At 36.2% G+C, this 25,574-nt stretch overlaps 1 protein-coding gene across 9 annotated transcripts in view; it reads right to left on the bottom strand.

The window, feature by feature from the left end:
- The window catches only part of TfAP-2 (transcription factor AP-2), a 1,022,457-nt gene that overhangs the window by 134,477 nt on the left and 862,406 nt on the right, over positions 1–25,574 (bottom strand). For all 9 annotated transcript variants that reach the window (XM_081740097.1, XM_081740157.1, XM_081740115.1 and 6 more), the window contains one exon: positions 8,559–8,760. In XM_081740097.1, the coding sequence (XP_081596223.1) occupies positions 8,559–8,760 (202 nt within the window). The remainder of the gene's footprint in view (positions 1–8,558; positions 8,761–25,574) is intronic.

Consider the following 25,574-nt stretch of genomic DNA (forward strand, 5'->3'; position numbering starts at 1 on the left):
GTGGTTTCATATAAGCATGCCATGTACAATCTTACAATCTTGCGAACAATTTCCGAAAACAAACCCCTTCTCCCCTAACCTCCCCTTCCATGCGAAAGTGCTAAATAATGCAAATTTTAAAATTACATACTATCTCAAATTAGAAATTACGTTTTTGAGAGGTACTTTACACTAGGTACATTCTCATGAGATTCTAATTGTAGCAGTGTATACCCTGTTCGTACTCTTTCTTTAATTACATAAATTTCAACCTTGTTTCAATAGTCGTGTTTGTATTTCACACAGCTTCAGAAACAACGATGATCAGACATTTTAAATCGGTTAAATCATCTTCTTCTCTCACACGTGATACTAATTTGCGCATTCACGTTTTCACTAGAATGTAAAGCAGAATAAGCGATGATATCACGAGCAAATTTTCATTAAGATGTCCCTAATCACTGCGAAATTAAAATACCGCTAATCTTATAGTAATTAATGTGATATCTTCAAATAGATAAGAGATAATTAAATTGTGAAACAAGAGCGCCCTAGACAACAATATTTTGCATGAGGTACTATTATCACGAGCCATCTAGTAGCTTTCCGTTTGCAGCCATTTAGAAACGCGAAAATAAATACCGATTTTCTAAATGGATGGAAACCGAAAGCAGATAAGTGAGTCGTGATAATATTATCTCATGTAAAATAATATTGTCTAGCGAGCTCTTGTTTCAGTTTTCGATTAAATCTTTTACCTATATTGAAGATATCACATAATTACTGTAAAATTAGCAGTAGTTTAATTTCGCCGTAATGGGGCCTCTTAATCAAATAATTTTCTTCTACCATTTGAATAATTGCTACATTATCTTTCATTGTTTATTCATTTAAACGTGCAAATAGTTGCTTACTATTCGAATAATTGTTCAATAAATGCTCGTTATCGGAATGACTTGACTACTAGACAAATTCTTTACTGTTGGAATAAGTGTTCGAAAAAAAAAAAATTCATTATTCAAACAGCTGTTCCAAAAACTGCTAGTTATTGGAATACTTGTTCGAAAAAAATATTCAAAATTAGAACAACTATTCGAAAACTATTTATTACTGGAATAATATTGGGTTGGCCCATAAGTGTTTGCGATTTTTTTCAGTGCAAATTTTGGATGAAAAATTACATGTATTGCCACAACATTTTATGTTATTCGATAGAGCAAAATGGTGTGTTCATATATTATATATTTTAAGCTGATAATTTTCTGTTCTTTTCAGGTCATTAAAATGGAATGTCAAATCGACAAGAAAGAGCATTTTCGACACCTGCTGCTGTTTGATTTAATCGAGGTGCCAAAGCCACAGAAGTTGTTCGAAGTTTATGGCGAAGAAGCGGTACTTCTTAGGATGGCTCAATATTGGTGGTTGTGATTCAAAGACGGCAAGGTGCTACGTTGATTTCTGTTGCTGTCGGTGAAAGCATGCGGAACCCATGCGCTCAACTTTTGAACATTTTCCCCATCGAGTGAAGGTGACGCTCTTTGATACTGTTGGAGCACTCAGTTCCCCTGTTGTTTGGCGTAGATTTTCGTGAATAAGTTGATTCAGTCGTTTCTCATCGAACTGAACGGGGCGTCCGGTGCAATGCACGTCTTTGAGGTCGACAGTGCAGTCTTTGAATCGCTTAAACCAATATTGAGCCGTCCTAAGGGGTATCAGATTTTCGCCATAAACAGCACAAATCTGTCGAACAACTTCTGTGGCTTTGGCACCTCGATTAAACCCAAACAGCAGCAGGTGTTGAAAATGCTCTTTTCTGTCGACTGGACACTCCATTCTAATGACCTGAAAAGAACAGTAAGTATATCAGCCTAAAAAATCTGAACACGCCATTCTGTAGAGCACATAATACCCAATCGAATATAACAACACACATTGCCACAACATTTTATTTTTTATGCAAAATATCACTGAAAAAAAAAAAACGCAAACACTTACGAGCCAACCCAATAGTTAAGAACTACTCATTACCGGAATATCTGTTAGAAAATTTATTCGTTACTGGAGTAATTCTTCGAAAAATGTTAATTATTGGATTAATCAAACCGTCTGAACAATTTTCGAAAAAAAAAAAAAAAAAAGGAATAATTAGTTTAAGCCTACAATTATGGCTTTTTACATTAATCTGTTTCATAGATGCATCAAAAATGCTTATCAGATTTTTAAAACATAACTACACATACTACTATTACAATTTAAAGTTAGCTTCATAACTTTGATCTGCTCGAAAAATTAGGTCTCTCAATGTAATTTATAATTAAACAAAAATGGAGCATTTAATTAAATGAATTCAATGTTTTCATCACCACTACAATGCATTTTATGAGTTTGAAAACACTCATTTATTTGAAATCGTTTCGACTGATCATTTCCATCATCTGTAGTAGGATCATCTCCTGTGCGTTTCCAGATTCAGGGTCAATGAATAATGACATGATGACCCAGAAACCTATCCTGTGGCGATTTCTAGCCTCTGGCGTTGAGTGTGTGTGCGGCCATTCACGTGGTCAGCGTACGCACAACCAAAGCAAAACAAATTACGTGAGTGTTGGTTATAGGAAGAAAGAGATAGAAAAAAAAAATACAATCAGCACATGATGCATACAATCAATGAATAGAATTATTCTTTGCTTTTACATTGGCTCTAAAAGGGAATGAATTTATTTAAATAAATCACTATATCCTAGCCAAATGGATAGTGTTTTCGAGACTAGCATTCGATTACACATGAGCCCATATACTTCGAATTTCACGTTAAGGTGATTTTTACAATAAATAAATAAATACAAAATTTATTCTCTGGAACGTTGCATTCTCTCTCAAATTGCAAGATTCTTTTAATTAAATTCCTGTTCCTACATAAATAACTACAACGCAGTGAACGTCACTTAGGTTCATGGTACAGTCAGCGACAAAAGTTTTTTTTTTCGTTTGGTAAACATTATTTTGGAAATAATGGTGGTATGACTGGACGTACTACAGTGTTATGGCCGGAACGTCCACAAAATTATATTCTTTTTAATTTACTAGAAACTGTACTCAAATTCAGGACCTTGGAAGTGAAAGAACGAACTCGAAAAAATCGATTTTTCCCTCGCATGACAGGTCTGGGCAACACATAGAAACAATGTTTTGCCCTGATTCGTCCTTAGTTTTCTCACAGTTTCAAAATAAACAGATTCGCACACGCTATCTTAATGTACTTGCAAAACTTTCAGCTTGATTTCCCAACACCACGTTTTCAGGATTCGTCCCTTCTCTTCCCAGGTCCTAAATTCGTCGGTAAAGGGCGAAGTGGCGTAGCTCGAAAAATTTTGAGTTGAATAGGACCAACATCTAACTATTTAACCTGTTCTATCAACCATAAAATTTTATATCTGAATTCCTTACAATAACAGAGATATCAACTTATTAAAACTGATATATCTTGAAATTAGTAGCATAGTATAATGTTCAACGAGAAATTTTCAAATCGCTCTACTGTAAAATCCTAAAAATCAAAATACGCCACTTAGCCCCTTTACCCACGAATTGTCCTTTCCGAAAAGTTCCACATCGAAGTGTTTAATAGTTTTAAGAGGAAATGTTTAATTAGCTAAAAGTTTAGAGAAAGAATCATCGGAACGTTTAATAATTTCCAAGGAAAACGTTTAATTAGCTAAACGTTTAGATAAAAAATTAAACATCGAAACGTTTATAGTTTTTACGAGAAAACTTTTAATTAGCTAAACGTTTAAATAAAGAATTAACCATTGAAAAGTTTAATAGTTTTTAACTTTTTTTTTTTTTTGCTCAACATCTAATTAGAAAGAGCTTAGAAAAAGGCTCAATCCAAGGCGCGTATAACAGTATATTTAAACGTTTAATAGTATATTTAAAATAAAAAACAACAACTTAGAACGTAAGCCATGAGAAAAGAGATTCACCACATGCATTCTGCAGTTTCAAGTCCAAACGCTAGACCAACGAGTGCCTCAAATAGACCGAAATTAACTACGAAAAATAATGGCAACAGAGAAGCAAGTGCAAAATAGCACTGGCCATATGCATGATTTCTGAAAGAGTTAAAGAGGAATTAATTTCAATTATACTCGAGACAGGGCGTGAATCGCACGCTCTGTTGCTGCAGATATCATCTGTCATGACTCATCTAGAAAATAATATTCATTCCAAGCTTGGGTGCTCCTTTTTTTTTTCTTTTTTTCTTGTACTAGCTGATAACTGATACAGGTAAGATCTGCGAGTTGTTGAAGAAAGAATGAAAGAAAGATGCTTAAAAGCAGAGACGAAATTTTGAAATTTCAAATATTTCGAGATTCTGCTATTTGTTGAAATTCTCTTACAGTCACGTGCGTTATAGTAAAAATTATGTTAAGAATAGTGTAAGGCCGCAAAAAGTTTGTTTCTGTGATAAGAGATGGCATCTAATTTATCGCCCTAATTTTTCAATGTTAGTTAATATAAATATATTCTATGAATACTGAATTTTCTTCGCTCTCAGCCTATTTGAAGATAATGCCTGTACGCAACAATTGATCCGTGCATGCAGATTTTCGAAGTGTTGACTGGTTCATTGTTGAGATCAACTAATTGTTGCAGAGGAATTCAATGGTTCTCCCGTTATCGTTTATTCTAGGACTCTGAAATTTTGGCACTTAGTATAGGGTGATAGGATGTATGAATCACAAAGGTGACAATTTCTCGACATTTTGATACTGATTTATTGCATCCGCAGAAACATCACCGCAGAAACAAATTACCAATAGATCGATTCTGTATCGAATAAATCTAATTCAGATTACTCAGTTGTTCAAAATAAAAGTTTATACTGTGCACTGCCGCGGGAATGTAGACTCTGAGTGGCACAGGTAGATTAAAATGCAACGGGATACGAGTGAACATGTTTTTACAAATGAAATAATAATAATAATAATAATAATAATAATAATAATAATAATAATAATAATAATAATAATAATAATAATAATAATAATAATTCTTCGTCCCACAGTTATGCCCTTTAGGCTAAAGGAGACGGATAATTATTAAAAATGAATGGTTATGAAAGAATTGGTGGAATGAGAAGGTAGGAGACACGATACCGTCCACCACAAACTCACTTGGCTGTCTAGGATCGAACTAGGGATCCCTACGCCAGAGCCGAAATGGATGGACATTGTTAAGAATGACTTCAAGAAGAAAGATCTAATAAAGGAAGAATTTCGGGACAGAGTTTTTATGAATAAGACTCATCAAAAACGTCGAACCTACCTTAAGTGGGAAAAGACGGAGAAAAAGAAGTGATTGGGTGATTGAAACTGCTGGATAAATGATGGCAAATTGTTGGCTTACCTGCATAAAGCTTATCAAATATGTTACTAGAGGAAATCTATATTATAAAATTGAAAGTGACTATATTTGTGACTCTCAATCTCTTGAACCATCTCAATCAAATTTTTAACATAGACGAGGTTCACGTCCGGAATATTTGTCATTTCACTTTGATGGTAGAACTTAGGGGAAGAGATATAAGAAAGTAAATAAAACTTAATAACTCTTGAGCCACCCGACCGATATCGATCAAATTTTCAACATAGATGAGGTTGAGACCTGATTTTTTTATTTTTTTTTAAATCATCATTTCACTTTGACGGTGTAACTTAGAAGAGGGAGGAATATTGTAAAGTTATCAAAAATGACCGATATTAGTGTCGAATCCATAGTTTTCGGGGTCGCTGAGATGAATAATGATACGTCCGATGCCGTTTAAATCCAAACTCAGCCTCCATTGCCCTTTACGTCTAAAATGAAATGTATTCTTCCCGTACGAAGAACGCAGTGTTTCTTTCAGAAAAAAATGTTCCGGGAGCGAACACTTAGGATTCCTGGGCGGGGGGGTGCACTCCTGGTGCTATTCTATTTATTATGATATTATAGACATATTATTTTGGTCTTGTCCGGGAAGGGGACACTCTCAGAGCTCCGAGGGGCAGTGGCCTCCCAAAAAAATACGCCTGGAAGAAACACTGGAAGAACGCGTATTCTGCTAGAAATATTAAGAATTCAGCAACTTTCGTCTGTATTTTTTTGATATTTTGTGCACAAGCTCCCTTGTTGTACCTAACTTTTCAGTTTTTCTTCTTCTTCTTCTTCTTCTTCTTCTTTTTATTTTCAGCACACGACGTTGACTGCTTATGACGAGGTGTGGTGGTGATCTACAACGATATTCTTTTCTTTTCTTCGAAGGAAAAAAAAAATACATCTGAAGTGATTGATGACCACTTCTTGTTGAACAAGAAAGCTGTTTTCTTTTCTTTATGAATCTAACTGACTGCTGCTGAAACCGCCTCAGAAGTTGATGGATTTTTCAGGAGGGTGGAACAACATGAAGAACTTAATATTACTACTTTAATTTACAGCCTCCGTCCACAATAGAAAAGTTTGTAGTTACAACAAAAATATTTTTTAAAAAAGAAGCTAAACTTTCTTATTTAACAAAGGCGACACTTTTTTTTATATATATTAAAAAAAATCCATTCTCATTACGCCAATTATTACATACGTATCACATACATTCTTGCTGAGATAGGTACTTTCGTGTTGTTTAGACCCTATTATTATTATTTCTTCCTCTACAAGCTTTAGTGTGTAATGGGAATGCTACTGAAAAATACTTGGAAAAACTCGCTAAGGCTGTATTTACGTACCAAACAATGACTAATTTCTCAAACTTCTAGCACACAATATACAAAACAGCTTAATATTTTGGCAACAAAGAAGTGCTCCCTTTTGTTGCACCAACAATAGGGCTATGATTGAGCACACAAGATGCTTTCATCTTTCTTTTCTTTTTCTTTTTTCAGTATGACTTCTCGTGCCTACTTGGAAAGATGGATAATATACACACTAACACACACTGTGCTGTAATTATGCACATAATAAGTTCTTTTTGAAAATTCGTTCAAAAAAAAAAAAAAAAAAAAAAAAAAAGATTCTCGTCATAAGGTGGAACAGTCTTTGTATATGAAGACGTGCATATTTTCAGGTCCACAAACGCTGGATAAAGTATTGAAAGAGAAAAACCTATTTATTTTCCATACTGTTAGCTTTTTTTTTTTTTTTTTTTTTTTTTACGTACCATATGTCTATGCCATTACAACGAAAAGGAACTTGCAATGCATTGTGTTATGAATTATACTAATCTCGAAGGAGCTTTTACAAAATAAAAGTACAATATGATTAGATTAGGATTAGGAATTAGATTTCTGGACTTCCGGCATCTATGGCCATGTTAGCCCGTCATGTATGAGAGATGACATCGATGACGTCGACTATCAGTATCCGAGGAAAGGGAAGAGAGGCGGCGGCCTGGGATCTGTTATTCGGTATGTTAGATACGATCCCGGCATTTACCTGATGGGAATGAGGAAAAATCCTGGATAACTTCACCCAGGGTGGCTGGCCTTTAAAAAAAAACTTACACTTTAGCGACAGCGTCCCCACCGGGAATCAAACTCAGGATACAATATAGTTAGAATCTATCAGTCATGACGCACAGTGGGGCGAAAGCACTGAATTCTTGCCAAAAAGTAGGAATACGCAATATGAAGCAGAAAATTGTAAGGAAACAAATTAGTTCAGTGTGTGGGTGTGCAGTGGCTACAATAATGTACTCAGTATGTAGAAGATAGATTTGGACGTAAAATAAATTTGCAAGCAAACAAAATAATAATAATAATAATAATAATAATAATAATAAATGTTTTTACGTGCCACGCACCAAGATGTATTATATGAACATGTCTTTGAAACTGTAAAAAGAAAATCCGTGGACTGAAATATTTGTTATTTCGATATTTCATAAAAAATATAGTTTTACATCACAGAGGGAAATATGCCTTATATTCGCGCCTAAATTATATAAACAGAATATATGGCACTTATCAGGACTGACATCTTATGAAATGCACATTATCTATCTGCTATAAAATATTCTTGATAACCTTATTATTGAAGGAAACTAATGTATATTTTCTTTAATTAACGCTCTCTTTTTTTAAAAATAGAGCTCCTTCGTGGCTAAGCGGTTAGTGTACTCGCCTTTTTCGTGGGAGACCCGGGTTCGATTCCTGGCGGGAGCTTATGTGGTTCGGATTCCACGTTAAATCAGTAGGTCCACGTCTCAAATAGCCTCACTGCTGAACGGGATGTTAAACAACTCAAACAAACAAAAAAAATCTTAAAATTAAGGAAATGTAACTACACTTTAAAAATATAACTAGTCTGATAATGTATGTTCAAAAGATAAATATGATAAATTTTCTTTGGAAGGGAAAAAGACCATTCTGGTCCAGTCACTAATAAAAATGGTCCTCACTTGAAAAAAAAAAAAAAGTTTAGAGAATGCTGATCTAGTCCAATCATACTGTATGCGACAACTAGATCTAATTGTGATATAGAAATAGTTTTTTCCCCTATTCATAAAAAAAAAAAAACAAAATATGAAATATTGATATACTTACCGCCGCAGAACGCCACCGAGCAGCGAGGCATTGAGGCACTCTGGCGGGGAGAGGCGTCGCTGAACTTCACCAACAGTCACTTTGTATTTTGAAGTGGAGCTGAGCAGAGATAAACGTCCGGGAACACTACAAAATACGTCCGTCGGTGACGACACCCCTGTCAGCACCATGTTCTTGCTATCTTCGTTTCGAGGTTTAATACCTGTAAAGAAAATAAAAGCATAAAAATTGTTTTAGAGCAATGAATATATTTTCTATAAAACTAGTACAAACATCCGAATCTGTCAATAATCCACTAATTCCTCAACCAGTGGCGTATGCAAGGGGGCTTCTGGGAGTTAGTTAACTCCATCATCTTAAGCAAGATATAAAGGACAGTAAAATTTACTATATATATATATATATACAGTATACACTACACCACAGCGATTAATAAATTCACAGTTATAAATATCAATTTAAATATGCACACAATTTTAACTTCAATTGTAGGGCTAATACGAAATACTGGAATGAGGTATGTTTAAAATACTTCACTAAACTGAAGCCTGGTGACATCTGGTGTGTGGGGTCCTTGGTTCGATTCCACCTCGCGCTAAGTGGGCTTTGTGGTGAACAAATATCGTGTGCGTGGGTTTTCTCGGGGTTCTCCCATTTCCTCCCACTTTCTTCATTCCACCATTTTCATTCATTTCTCGTCATCACCATCTCCTTTAGCTCACACGGCAAAAGCTTGGGACGTAAAAGTCAAATATTTTTTTACTCCACTAAACTGTTGGGATATGCAACAGCACCAACAGAAACCATAACTTCAAACCAATTACGACAGTAGCGACACCACACGGCGCAACTGTAAAACTCCAGTTTTCGTTGAAGTCAACTGTGACATTCTCACTGTTTCGTCGTTTATTAGTACTGGTCATGAGACGACTCAGCATTTTCATGACACCTTTTCGACATGCGTATTCAAATGGCAAATATGCAGTGAAGCTGAAATTGGCTGCAATCACTTATTTCTTGTTGTGAAGCCCTGAAGTCATAAACATCTTAACTTACTGCACACTTACGACGTACCAAAATACAAACAATTTAATTTCTATAAATGGCTTATGGTTAATTAATTAGGTAAATGTCCAGATAGGTTTCGTGACCAATTTACACCAGAGGTATTAACAAACCTGAAAAAATAACCACAACGATGGGAAATAAACGAGACGAGACGTTCCGTCTCGGTTCTCGGAAGAATCTAGTCTAGTTTTGAAAATTTATGTACAAAATTTAATTATTTCTTTTCTTGTAATTTGATATACAAGTTATCAGAATTCTTTCGAGTTACGAGAGGTCCACGAAGGCAGTGATCTATTAACATTTAAACCATATTTAACATTGGAGATTTTGGTGCTAGGGATGCGCACGAGACAAGATTAGTAGCTGTCTCGTCTCGAAAATGTGCTGTAAAAGTGATATTTGGACTCGAAAAATGTATATTTCTCTATTGAAAGAGCAGTGTTTGGACTTGAATTTTGTCAGGAAAATCCTGTCTGGACTCGTCTCGTGCGCATTCCTATTTGCTGCAATGACTTGCATATCTTTTTTTAAAAAATCGATAAATGTTCATTTTGTTCGTACAATGACTTTATTAATTTATAGTTTTTTGTACTATAAATCATGTAACACTAAATGTGTTTGAGATCGAAGAGTTGGATAAATTAGTATTGCTTACCCAGACAAGAAATTTCTCGTCTCAAGAAAAGAGACGAGATTTGTCATGTTACTAGTCTCGTCTCAAATTTTAAAATTTATTTCTCGTCTCGTTGGCAACACTATCAGTCAGGATGCACAGAGAGACTGGATTCGAACCGAGATCCCCTGATTGTAAAGCAAGCTTGCTAAAAATTAAAACATGTCCGATTATTTATTCCCAGTATAATACGCGTTCTTCGCACCGGGAGACTACGTTTCATTTTGGACATAAAAAGGTCAATTTGGATTTAAACTTCCCCGGAAGTGTCACTATTCGTCTCAACGACCCCAAAACGATTCGACACTAATATCGGTCATTTTCGATCATTTTTAAATATCTCCTCCTTACCCTCCCCTAAATTGTATCGTGAAAATGAAATGATAAAAACAGTCCCAGACTCAAACCTCATCCATGTTGAAAATTTTATCGAGATCGATTGGATGGTTGAAGAGTTAAGTCACAAACATAGTGACTTTCATTTTTACGTATAGAGATTAATAATAATAATAATTCTTGGATGGAAATGCTACGAACACAACTTGTGTCATAGATATTTGACATTTAGAGTTTAAAAAAAAATCTGACAAACTAATTTCCGAAAGAACAAACGTTCCACTTGCCCTCAGATTTATTTCTTAATTAGTACCTATTACGGCAGGAAGACGAATTTACTTTTTTGAATTCACAAAAAAAATCATTAAACGCAACGTACAAGTAACACTTGGTAGAAAGACATAATTCTAGTTACCATGAAAAGACAAGAGGAAGAGAGAATGATAGAAGGTTCATAGCTATAACTACTATCTTAATTACTTCAAGTTTCCAGAAATATGAAATAAGAAAACTTGTAATATAAGAGGAAGAAAAGAAAGAAAAAAAAAGATCCAGAATTTGTATTCTGTGCGTGATTTATTTTAAGCGGAACTGCGGTTCACTTAGAATATTGAAATTATTAGCTCCACGTGTCTTGATTGTACCGACGGAAATGATTGCCAGTTTTCCACAAGCGAAACCCGTATTAAAGATCTAATGCCCTTTAGCGATATTTGGGTACCACCAAAACCAAAACCTGTTTTGAACATTGACAATATATTCATTAGTTTTTTGTAACCCCCTAAACCATCATCTTATATATATATATATATATATATATATATATATATATATATATATATATATATATATATATACACTTAAAACACCAGACAAATTCGCTTCCAAAAAGCAATACAGAGACATCTGACATAAGGAAACCAATGATTGAGCAATCAAAGGATACCAATTTGTTAGAAGTTGACAGGGTGGAATAATGCAAAAAAACGAATACGGACTATTGTATTTAAACAAACACAGGAAGCTATTTTTCTTCAGTTTTCTATAGAATAAAATTGGAAACAAGAGATTTCCGTTTAATAATGTAATTTTAAATAAGTTTGTGCACTACTTTGTACAACATCACCGGATTAACACCAGTACAAAGGATGCAATGAAATCAACAAGAGCGAAGCACTTTTTTTTTTCATTTCTTAAGGAATAAAATTCGAGTTCCTCACAAAACGTAAAGTATTTACCAAATACTGTACATGTATGCATTGGTACTCTATCCAAAAGCATCTGTAGCAGAGCGTTCACCTCTGGTGATTGGGGTCCCTGGTTCGATCTCAACTCGCGCCAAGTGAACATTTTGGTGGACAAACACCGTGTGCATGGGTTCTCCCGTTTCCTCTCACTTTCTCCATTCCACCATTTCATTCATTTCTCATCATCACCGTCCCCTTTAGCCTAACCGGGATAATCGTAGGACGTAAAACAAAGATTTAATTTCTTTTTTTCTACCCAAAAGCAAGCTCTAGCTCATTTGTCTAGTAAGTAGCTAGTTTCTTTTCTCTTTGGTTAAAAGAACGTGGTAAACTGGAAATTAGAGAACTGGTATGAAGATATTAGGATCTGAAATTCTGCTTAGAGATACCACAAATACAACAACTGAATAAAAAGGCTAATTAGTGAATTATGTAGTTGGTTCTGTGTTTTGATGTCCCTTTCAGCACTTTAGTAACATAAGATGCGAATCTAGAGCTTAACGTGGAATCCGAACGACATTAGCTGTTACCGAGAATCGAACCCCAGGATCCAGCGCAGAACGCGTAGGTGTTAAGTATATAGCCACAAGGAAGCTCGAATTATTTAGTTTCTCATGATGTGCAAGTACGATTTCTATTGTGACGTCATAAAAGACGAGTAACAATTCAACAAATAAAAGTCTTCTTGAAAACACTTGACTATGGGCGAGGATAGAAAAAGGCACCGTATAGGAAAAACTGCTTCCTTCCTCCTGAAGTAATCAATTCCTTCTTTAAGATCACGAAAGACAAAAAAGACTGGTTGGTCCTGATCCGTTAGGGAAAAAATGAAATCTAAGTTTCATATCCCACTGTTATGCCGGATAGGTTAAAGGAGACGGTGATGATGAGAAGTGAATGAAATGGTGGAATGAAGAAAGTGGGAGGAAACGAAAGAATCCTAAGAGAACCCACGCACACAGTATTTGTCCACCGCAAAGTTCACCTGGCGAGAGCTGAGATCGAACCAAGGACCTCATGCACTAAAGGTGAACGTTCTACCATTGAAGTCACCGCGGCCCCAAACCTGATCCTTTAGCCTGACTTACGCAAATCTGTCCATGAATTTGGACTACTTTACTAAGTGCTATCTGCTATTTTGTGAACACAATTCTACAAAAATTAAGGGGTGACGACATTAGACGGGAGCAAGAAAGTGGGTGCCACTGATGGCTTCGTCTCCCTCGACATGCTTTACAGTAATATAAAAACTTTTATATTCGGTGTACATAATAGTTACTCCCAAAAAAATATCTCTGGCCCTCCACATGTCCCCCCCATGTAATTAAAACTGGCGTCGTCACTGAGGAAGCAGAAACTTCACATTTATTATTTTTGAGGTTATGTCATAATTCTAAACTACAAACATTCAAAAAAAAAAAAAAAAATCAGAAAATCGTATCAGTTCTATATTTATGGCAACTACTAACCATTCGTGTAATGGAACTGAGGGGGGAAACCATAGGAAACTTATAACGACTTACAACCGTATTTGAAGTTGGAATCTCTCGATTACCAATTGCGAAGAAGGATACTTCCCCATACATCTACATGTGTTCTATTTGAGAAATATCCTAAATATTCATTTTTAAAAAATGCAACAGGAGCCAAGAACTCAACATTAAGCTATTAACTAGGCAATTTGATATAGATCTGCTAGAAGGTTACTTATTTCTATCGGTCTCAATGCCTGATTGTTTAAATCTCAATTTTGTAGTAATAGTTTAAAGGAACAACCAAATTTAAAATTTTACAAATAAGTGCAATGAAACGTCCATGGTTAACCAAAAGCCCTTTAAAAGTAATAACCAAATTTTAACAAAGTAATTTTTCCACCCTGATGGCAATAGGGAAACAAATTTGCAACACGTGAAGGACAACAAGGTATAACAAAATTACCAACATACCAGTATTAAGCTGTACTGTATTATTCGCCTTGATCATATCTGGAAATTATGATATTAAATTTTACATTATCACATAATGGTATTTATCACTGAGGTTTCCTCAATTAGAGTAGAGCTGCATGTTTTCATTGTAATCATAGAAGGAATTAGGAAGGAATGTTTTAAGAGGTTTGTTTGAACGTTCAGTTAAACAAGTTCTAGTACAATATTTCCGCTTTTTATCTATTTTTGATACTTTTCAAAATACTGACATGGTCAAGAGGGAAAAATAATAATATTAAACAGATAATTTTTAAGTATTAATTGTAAAATGGTACGATTTTCTCAAGGTATTCTTCATTATTAAAAAAAACAAGGACTTAAATCATTTATGACGTTACAGAAATAATCGACACATACAAAGTATCCATTTATTTTGTTTATTAATCACAATCATCTAGTTTCAACCTATGCGGACAATATACACTGGAGTAATTAGCAATTAACAAGTCAAACAACAAGAATGGGAAAAGGAAGTCGGCCAGGACCGTTAGTTAAAGGTTCTATATTCTGGTATTTCCTGACGGAAGTGAAGAAATATCTCAATTTGGATGGCAGATCACCGGCTTCGAATCTGGGACCTCCCAACTGCGAACTAAGAACGCTTTCTACTAGCGTACGAATGTTTGTTGTTTATATAACAACGAACTGACAAAAGATAACACTTATGTTACAGCGAGATCCGAACCACTATTTGGGTTGTATTCGAGGTGGGTACATCTACCAGAAATCGAACCCGGGACCCATGAGAGCAGAAAGCACGTGCAATTGTCACTAGACACTTACAATGTCTAAGTGTCTTAAATTGGAAGAATATTGTTTGTCATGTGCAAGTGAATATCTGTGTACTGAAGCCATATTTGAAAAATATTGATTGCCATGTGCAAGTAATATCTGTATAATGAAGCTATATTGGAAGAATATTTGTCATTAGGGATGCGCACGAGTCGAGACATGTCTCGAATCTCGACTCGACTCGACTCGAATTCGAGTCGAGATTCGAGTCGAGACACACTTTGTAAAATTCGAGACGAGTCGAGACAAACGTGTTTCTCGACTCGAATTTTCGAGTCGAGACACGAGTCGAGTCGAGACAGCTCATAAAAATCTCGACTCGACTCGAATGTCTCGAAAATTTTTCTAAAACTTTTAATATTATTATGAAGAAATTATTCATTCAGGAACAGCCTTGAAACCAATTCCAGCATTTATTACTTTAGAAAGGTACAGAACGTATAAATTTAATAGTTAATCTTCCGAGATCAAGATCTAATTTTCAGCTCAATTCAGTTAATTAAAACTAGTAATTAATGTCGTGATATTTGATTATACTTCAAATATAATAATAATAATAATAATAATAATAATAATAATAATAATAATAATAATAATAATAATAATAATAATAATTGATTATCTAGTTTGTATAAAACTATTATCCGTAGCCTATATCTAGTCTGTATAAGAACATTGCAATAAAGTGAACATCATAAATTGTCTAAATGAGCAATTGGCAGTCTATAGTAATTTAGCATAGTTATAACTATTGTGTTTTTATTTCCATGAACGATATAGAGCTACATAACTTCTGGACAGGGCCAGATTTAAGGGGGTGCAAAGGTGCACGCTACCCCCTTTGTTGTAAATATACCTGTCTAAAATGAGAAGCTAGCAGTGAAAATACCGCGACATTGGTGTGTCGTGAATGGGCCACTGATGTACCGCGAGGATATCAAAACAAAATTATTAATTCTATAGCAATCAAATTGCAAAACGTAGGGGAAAATGTATATTTGTATTGCACATTACTATGAACCTCTACTATGAATCTACAATTTTAAGTTTCATGACGTGTTACTTTTCTGTACATTTCTAATGTTGAAAGAAGTATTTGTTATTGTTATGACCATTATTGCTTCTTTATCGTTACAGACTATTTCGTAACTTGAAAATTTAAAAATCATTCAATCCTTTCGATAAATTATTTACATTTGTGTTTTAAAAGTAAAATAGATTTATTTCTTCGTTCGTTATTTAATGATCTCCATTCTTAGTAAAAGGTAGGGGTGTTCGGAATTCGATTTCGTATTCCGGAATTCGGAATTCATCTAATTCCGGAATGTTCCGGAATTCCGGAATTCCGGAACGTTTCGAAATTCCGGAATGTTCCGAAATTCCGGAACGTTTCAAAATTCCGGAATGCTCCGAAATTCCGGAACGTTTCGAAATTCCGGAATGTTCCGAAATTCCGGAACGTTTCGAAATTCCGGAATGTTCCGAAATTCCGGAACGTTTCGAAATTCCGGAATGTTCCGAAATTCCGGAACGTTTCGAAATTCCGGAATGTTCCGAAATTCCGGAATGTTCCGAAATTCCGGAACGTTTCGAAATTCCGGAATGTTTCGAAATTCCGGAACGTTTCGAAGTTCCGGAATGTTCCGCAAATTCCGTAACATTCCAAAAGTTTGGAATTGTGGAATGCTCAAAAGTATGAATTTCGGAATTGTTTTCAAGACTGAAATTTTGAAGCTCTCTGTTGATTCTGGAATCATAATATTAATATTAGTTCGAAGTTTGAATATAAAAGTTCGAAACAGTCCTGAGGCAACGGTTCTCAAACATTATTACAAGGCTTTAATCCCACAAATTTACTCGCAAATACTTTCTCGTTTTCACTATGGTATCTATGGAATATAGTAGCAACATGTCTTAAACAGTTATGCATTCTCGTATTTACACTTATTGGAATAAAGTACAGCATTTTATCTTTATCTTTTACATTTTTTTCAATCATTGCCATTTTGTATTTTGAAGTACCAACAAGGAAACAATTTACATGTTTGGCATTTTAATTCCAAAATATTTGTTTTACTATTAAGCAAACAATACAAGAGCACACGAAACATTTGTAGTCATGTCATTTGGAATTATATTAATGAACTTTTAATCTAAAGTACAAGGAGTACACATGAGTAATACATAATTGTGAAAATTTTGACAACTGAAACCCTGAAATGGTATAACTGATGCTACTTGAGACGTCATCAAATAATGCAACAAAAATGTAAATGTAAATTACTATTGAAAGAAAAAGCAAAATTTCTGTGCTAGAAAATAATATTGTTAGAGAACAATGATATTGATAAAATATTATAAGGGCATGTATTAAATGTCAATTTTCATATAAATGCCCAGATGATTTTTTTTTAAAAAATAGGGGAAAGTAGACTTTAGACGATATTAGACAAGGCCATTATGTATGCAAAATTAGAAGACACGCATTCAAATTATTTCCTGTAATAAAAATTAGAATTCAACTTTCCATGGTAGATTGCACATGTTCTATCTCCGAACAAGGTGAAATACGTGCAATTTACTATGGAAAGTTGAATGTTAATTATTATTACACGAAATAATTTGAACGCATGACTCTTAGCATGCAAGATTGCATAGAAAATTGCATCGCATAAAATGGGCTTTATGGACTTTTAGCTTAACAAACTTCTTTTATCTCATTGATCTTTTTTATCTGATTTATTTGAGAAATCAGGAGAAAGAAAGTTTTCGCCAACTTTTCTACTCAAGGAAAGTAAGACATCAATTTTTGTAAAAATCAATTTACGCGAAGTACGAATAGTTTTTGATGCAAATTCATTATTTCGTAAGAGCGAAATATGAACATTAGGCTAATACTTTTAATGTGAATATTAACATTTACGAAATGATTTCTTTCATTTTTAACTCTTACCATCGCTACTCACAATTTCGGGTATACTAATTGAACATTTACCTTTCTTGTTGTTAGTTAGTCATTGGTGCAGACCCTTTCATCTGAATGTATAACTAGCCTTCATATTGCAGCTTTGTATGAAAATGTACATATTCTGTTGGCTTGTATCGATGCAATTGTTTAAAGAAAGTAACATGCTTTTACATCAGAATTTCACAACATTGATAATATATTGGTGATTAATACAATTTCTCAACAAACCAATTTTAAATGTTTTTCACTCACACAATTCATTTATCACCTTGCATAAAATTTTGATTAGTAGAGTTAGAACTAATCTTCATACGTAGGTTCCAATGCTTAGTATTTAACTGATAGACACCTTTATTTAGTTAGTTATTCAAATAAGTGTTGCAGGACAAGAAACGAGTAGCGCGTACATGTGAATAATTATAAGATATTATGTAAAGTTTGCACCTCTATTCGATTTACTCTCATTGTACATTTTGACAAGTTATGCAAATAATGCTTGATAAAGCTTTCATTAAAAAAAAAAAAAAAAAAAAAAAAAAAAAAAAAAAAAGCAGTAGCATCATGATTATAGAAGTTACAAAAAACATTAAACAGTAATCCCTTGTTCTAAGAAATTTTTTGCTGTTTGCAGCATGCAGTATACTAAATACAATACAAGCGATGCATTAATAATTTTAGCTTTGCGTGATTTGAACCTGAAAATATGAAATACTGATTCTAGTTTCCAAAAAGTTCATGTAACATCAATAATGCATATTTTTACATAATACGGACAGCAGCATAATAATTGTACATTTTTATTTCAGACTATCCTATCCCTTTAATTACTGAAAATCGTATTTTCTTTTAAATGATTCTCTGCCCCTCCTTCAGATACTTAACAATGGCCATACATCAAAAGATATGCAGTTCAATTTCTTGTTAGGGTTGCCTCGTATAAATGGAAAAGGTACAGTCGGTATTCATTTAAAAAAGAATATACAAAGTGGTTTATAAAAAAGGTGTTTCTCGGAAGATAAACCAAACTAAAGGGAAGAACTAGCTCGAATTTCTATGTTCCGACTTCTGCAACAAAATCACGGAATTTACACTGAATCACTTATGATTGAGACTTTATGGATAACCAGACAAAGTTCCAAATCTTATGCGCAATCGTTCACAGTGAACGGATCTAGAGAATGAAACAAACCAGTTGCCGTGGACCAAAACTCTTTCCTTCAGCACAGCGGAATCAATATCCAGTTTCAAAGCTAAGCTTTGCGCACACCTCTCAGTTCGGGGTAACAGCAAAAATTATTTTTTCAATAAGAAGTTCCGGAATGTTTCGAAATTCCGGAATGTTTCGAAATTCCGGAACGTTTCAAAATTCCGGAATGTTCCGAAATTCCGGAATGTTCCGAAATTCCGGAACGTTTCGAAATTCCGGAATGTTCCGAAATTCCGGAATGTTCCGAAATTCCGGAATTCCGGAACGTTCCGAAATTCCGGAACGTCTTGAAACTGTGTTCCGATTCCGGAATTGGAATTTCCGTTCCGAAAAATTCCGGAATTCCGGAATTAGGAACAGCCCTAGTAAAAGGTTGGATACAGTTTTCGAAAGAGTAAGCGTATTTTTAATAACCTGAGTCCAACATTTCATTGCAGTTGTTTTCTCCTTTTAAATTAGAATGAAAAATAAGCATAGTGATTTACACGAGGAAACCCAGTGATCGAGCTTTCTTCTCTGTGCGAAGGAGATCAGTAATCAAAGAAAAAAAATACCAGTGTGTTTTATATTTACAAATAATAATATCTATAAGTGTGCCGCGAGAATCCATGTTACACCCATAGTGTGCTGCAAGTTGAAAAAGGTTGGGAAACGCTGGTTTAGAGGAAAGAATAATTGGTACACTCCCTCCTCCCTGCTCTCTCTCTGCCTAGTATTTCTTTATTTTATTGTCTCCGAAACACCATTCCAGACAAATGCTTTTCGGTAGAAAAGTTAGAAACAAACCATCCCGCTCTTGGACAAAGTGGGCAACATGCGGTAGTCAGGTCAATGAACCTGCTTTGGAAATTTTCGTGCAATTTAGGTTACTGAGAGGGTGTAGTTTCTTCAACTAAGCCGCCTTCTACTATGGCTCGTGCCATAAATAAGTCATCGTCTGATCATATGGGAAACACCGCTAGTTGTCCTTGCCTGACATCTGTTTCATATTCATATAGCAAATGTTTTTTTTTATATATATATAGACGGTGTTGTATCTATCCAGAGAAATATCATCCGCCCCTGTTCCCATTTGAAATGATGCGGTTGACCCCCTTGAGCCTTATGATGGGAGCCCTGGGGGACTTGCTTCTTACAAAGTTCTCTTGGCCCTCGACATGAGTACATTTCTGTGCAATTGGATTTGCATCCCTTTTCGCTTCGCAGCAATTTGAGATCACATTGTTCGATGCCATATTAAGACAGCACATATTTGTGGCGTCCATTTAGAAAAACATGCTTCATATAGCAAATGTTTCCTATATATGTTGTTGCACATTCCATGATCAATCGAGAGAAATAACACTCGGTCCCTGTTTCCTTTTGAAAATTTGAAGTTGGCTCCTGGGGCCCTATGTTGGGGATCCTGGGGGCACTTGCCTCTCACAGACTTTTATCACCCCCTGACATTGGTACATTCCTGGACAATTGGATCCGTCACATTTTTGTTCGTTTCGCAAATCTTTCAGGTCACAAAGTTTGATGGGACACCCTGCATATTCCCACTACGACCCAACCATGACATAATGTTCACTACTTCTATTATCGGTTGTTGGCTCAACCCAACCATTTCATGTTCCCCGACTTGACATTGCCTCAATCACTCTAACATTGATGCATTCCGAGTGATGCCTGTTGCCGGAATTTTCTTTTTCTGAAGCGAATGGCCTAACTATATTAGACTTGTCTGGATGTCCATGGCCAGTCTTGCCAACTTTGGAACTCGTTTTTCTTTTCGACTCTAGGTACGTCGGTTTCCTGCATATTCGGTGCTTCTTGTTTTGTTCATTCTAATATGTACAGCCCCTGATCAAATGTGGCGCATTATGGCCAACTCCGTTTTTTCCGTATTTTTCGTACTTCTGTTTTTTTCTATTTTCTTTTGTTAGATTGTATCACTGATTAGACACGCCATATCTTATGTTCTACATGACAGGTTGACACTGAATATTGCACTCACTTCATATAGTGCTCTTTCCAAAACATGTACTTTTCATTGCAGTTGGCAACACTGTTAACCCCACTGGTGGCCTTCATTTGTTCCCTATTGTGGCAAGTCTCTTTCTATACATCACTTGTCAGCATTGTATTTTGCCGTGCCCCCCTTTTTTTTTGTGGAATTTGCACTTTTCCCCCTTGTCCAGCCTTGCTGTTTCCCGAACTTCCACCTCTTATATTTCCTGAGCCTATTGCTGTGGGCAGCTAATTTTTTGGGAATGCTCATCTCTGTTACAGCTCTTTCAAGTGGCATAGGCCACACCTTTCACTGCAGCTATCATTTTCGGAAGATTCCCTTGTGAGATCCGAACGAGACAATTGTGTTCACATTGGATATGTTATAACTAGACGAATCCCGAAGTTATACGTGTCGCCGGGCGGGATATCGTAAGTTACAACATATGCAACGAACTTAAAAAGTTCGTTACTGAATTCTCTATGTCTGTGTGTCTATCTGTCCGTCTGTCTGTTATTTGCAATTTTTTCAATTTTGTACACTGCATTAGATAGAGCATCAAAAACTATTAGACAAAATGATTAAATTTTTCGCGTCAATCTAACCGTTCGCAAGATAGTGGCCAAAATATGACCGATTTACAGAAATTTAAGCAGCCATATCTCGGGAACCGTAAGTCATAGAGAGATCATATTGGTGTTGATCAATATCTAAAAGGATGGTAAACATTTTGGTACCAAATAGTAACCGGTAGTCACTGTCCAACTGGCCAGTGGTTTGGCCAATGGCCAGTTGGCCAGTGGCCACCAATTAATATCAGGACAAAAATGTTTAGCATTCTATTAGGGATTGATTACCACCAATATCATATCTCTATGGCTTACCGTTCCCGTGATATTGGCCAAAACATGGCCAATTTCTAGATATTTAAAAAGCCATAGCTAGGAAATTACCTGTTAGAACAGTTTGAACCGAGTCATTTGTTCGGAAACGATTGGGTAAATGGAAAACTCGGTGAACCTGTATCCCATCATTTTCAAGGCCACACTTTTTTGGGGTAAAAAGTTTGCCTCAGGGTTCCCCGCAGGGCCCCAGACGGGATCCAACTAAAAAGTTTCAAATGGCAAGGGGGTTTATGTAGCACATCGTTTGAAATCTGTTGTAAAATGAAGGAAAATGGAGCAAGTCTCGACTCTCTACGACAACCCTGTGCAAAATGGCGGTGGGTCAAAATGAAAACAAAAATTTAATTGAAAAGTCCACGGCCACCCGTATAAATCGAAAATGGTGAGACAAATGTAAAAACAAGAAAGGACGTGTGGCATTACGAGATCGAGCTGAAGAGAATTTCACAGTAAATATCAAGCTCAAGCTCGAATTAGTGAGAAACTTGACTAGTGTGATCCTCATTGAGATTAGCGAACGCGAGCTCCATTGAGGATAGAGAGCATGAGCCCGAGTGAGTCACGGTTGCAAAATTACCAATTTTACTTCTTTCTTTCTTTCTTTCTTTTCTTTTCTTTTTTTCCTACTCCAATGCGTAAGGTTTATGAACAGCAGAACTGCTTGCTAGAAAGACCTTAATTAGCATTGCTTGAATTATCCATAGACTAGGAACTGCTTAGATATCTAATGCAACTTACGTTCGCATTTTAACAATTCAGGTTGTAATTAAAACCTTGAATACTGAGCAGATGAGCACGCAGAATGTTTTGTTGGGGTGTATTTCTAATACGCAATTAATTCTTCGTAAACAAATACAACTCTATAGTATCTGAAGCGGCTTGAGTTGGATTGAATGAAAACGTGAACATGTATTCGAACTGCGCAATGTATTGTTAATTATCATGAACTGGAACAATTAGAAAAAAATGGAAGCGCGACTGATGAGCACCAAACATCAAAACTTCACAATTCATGGTCAAAGCTCACACCTCAAAGACCAGAAAAAAACATTGCTCCATCAACTAACCGTTGTCTTGTCCAAGTCAGTTGCTTCTTTTCATTGTGAAATTTCCTGCAAGTTAATCAGAATGTTGAAAATTTCCTACATTTTAAATTTATTTAGTATGTACTGATCAGTCAGAACATTATGACTACCAACCTACTATCGATATAATTTCCGTCCAGGCGATATCTGTGTCACCTGCCGACAAATGCCTGCTAGTCAGTCACACGTACGGTGCATGTAGTATCAGTGAGAGTGCTGGCCGTGTGTAGAATGGGGAAGGCGCGCGATCTGAGTTTGACCGAGGGCAGGTTGTAATGACCCACATACTCGGCAGGAGAATTTCGGAAACTGCAGGACTTGTCGGATGTTCGAGGAGTGCTGTGGTGAGTGTCTTCAACAAGTCGCGAAACCAAGGGAAAACGACGTCCAAACGTCGAGGGGTTGGGCGCCCCCACCTCATTACAGATGTCGGACGTCATAGGCTGGGCAGACTGGTAAAACAAGACAGGCAGCGAACTGTGGCAGAACTAACATCATACTTTATTACTGGGCAAAGTACAAGTGCGTTTGAACACACAGTGCACCGAACACCCCTAACGATGGTCCTCCGAAACCCATGTCCCATCTATGTGCGAATGTTAACACCACGACATCGGCAACTGCGACTGAAATGAACACATGACCATCGTCATTAAACCTTGGCACAGTGGCAGAGCATTGCATTGTCTGATGAATCCCGATACCTTCTTCATCATGACGATGGGAGGGTGCGAATTCGTCGTGTTTCAAGAGAACAGTTCTTTGACACCTGTACTGCGGGACGGAGACAAGCTGGCGGTGGCGTAATTATGCTCCGGAAAACATTTACGTGAGCATCTATGTGTCTAGTGAAGCTCGAGCAAGGCACCATGACGGCCAAGGCGTATCACATACTGCTTGCAGACGACGACCATGTTTCCCAACGGTAATGGCATTTTTCGAATAGATAATGCACCATATCACAAGGCCAGGATTGTGATGGAGTGGTTCGAGGAACACAGGGACAAGTTCCAAGTGATGTGCTGGCCGCCCAACTCGCCTGATCTGAACCTAATCGAACACAAATGGGATGTGATTGAACATGACTTCAGAGCGCATCGCCCCTCTTCCCGGAATTTACGGGAATTAGATGACCTGTGTGCAAGGGCGCCGATCCTGGGGGGCCGAGGGGGCCCGGGCACCCCCAAAGCTCATGTGAGCCCCCGCATTGTATTTGTGAATATACAATATTTGGCATAATTTGAATACAATTTGTCTTAAAATCCTCATATATATGCCTTCTGCATCTGAATGTCCCCCACATTTACAGAAAAATCGGCGCCCTTGCCTATGTGTACCAATCAACTCTCTCCAGTGACCTTTCAAGGATCATTGCGTCCATGCCAAGACGCGTCGCCATTGTTATCCGTGCCAAAGTTGGACACACTGACAATAAAGTAGGTAGTCATAATATTCTGGCTGATGTGTGCGTATATTTTAACTCGTATATTTTGTCTCGACTCGAATTTCGAGACGTCTCGACTCGAATTCGAGTCGAGTCGAGACAGAGACTGTCGAGTCGAGACACGAGTCGAGACAGGAACATATTTTCGAGTCGAGACACGAGTCGAGACAACATTTTCTCGAGACGAGTCGAGACAGGCTTAAATCTCGACTCGACTCGACTCGAATGCATCCCTATTTGTCATGTGCAAGTTAATCTTTGTGTAATGAAGCCATACTTAGTTCTTGCACGTCTAAACTTCTTTTAGTGGTTATTCTATCCCGTTACTCAAGGTCGCCATTTTCAGATAGGTTTCGTACCTTTCAAACTACAACGGAAATAAACTAGCCACCCTACCCCTTTGTCACTAGCTTAGTGGTTTCACAAACTTAGGAAAATGGACTAGAGCTTTCTGCTTACGGGAGAAAACAATTCGATATGACAATCTGCAACATCTCTAAAGAATACACCAATTTTGTCTTGGGTAAATAGCCCATGCATATTTTTCGGTGAAATTGTCTATAAAATAGAAAGTTTTTTTCTTAATTGTTTTATGTACCAATATATTGCTTAAATACATAAAGAAATGATGGAAAAGATCTTCAAAATTCATAGTTTATGTAAGTATACACAAATGAAGAAGCTTTTCACATCTTAAAACAACCCAAAATAAAGTTCTCTGAGAAGATTGTAGAGAGACGAAATTCTTCCATCCCTTTCAATAATGGCCATTTAATTAAAATCCTAGAGATATCCTAAGTATGCTAAACATTTTTGGAGTATGCCAAGAGTATACATAGTCTCCTCTCCTCTTGTCAGGAATGCTTAATCAGTTCCTCACGTATTACACTGGCAAAACCCTTTTCCTTCTTTCCCCCACTCTTTCAGTCTCAACCCCACCCAACAAACGACTATGGCCAACGTTCCTCGAATACAAAATCACTGACCCCTCGTCTTTCTTAGGCTCTTTTAGTTTTCTTTTTTTTTTTAATTTTTTTAATTAAAAAGAAATATTTCCAAAATCGTTTCAATAAGCTTAATCTCGGCAGATATGATTAGTTCAGGGTAGTTGATCTTTCAACAACAATGAAGTCAGGAAAGGAGAGGAGTCAGTTGAGAAAAATTTTCAGGGTGAAGCAAGTGTTGCCAGCTAACGTAACGACATATATCGTAGTCAAGCACAGTGAATACAAAATGGAGCACACCAAGTATGATCGCATTTTTCATATGGGATCCTTTTAACGAGCTCTCTCTCTCCAGATTGGTCTGCT

This window comes from Thermobia domestica, chromosome 2 (genome assembly GCF_964235325.1).
Source record: "Thermobia domestica chromosome 2, izTheDome1.hap1.1, whole genome shotgun sequence".
Lineage (NCBI taxonomy): Eukaryota > Metazoa > Arthropoda > Insecta > Zygentoma > Lepismatidae > Thermobia > Thermobia domestica.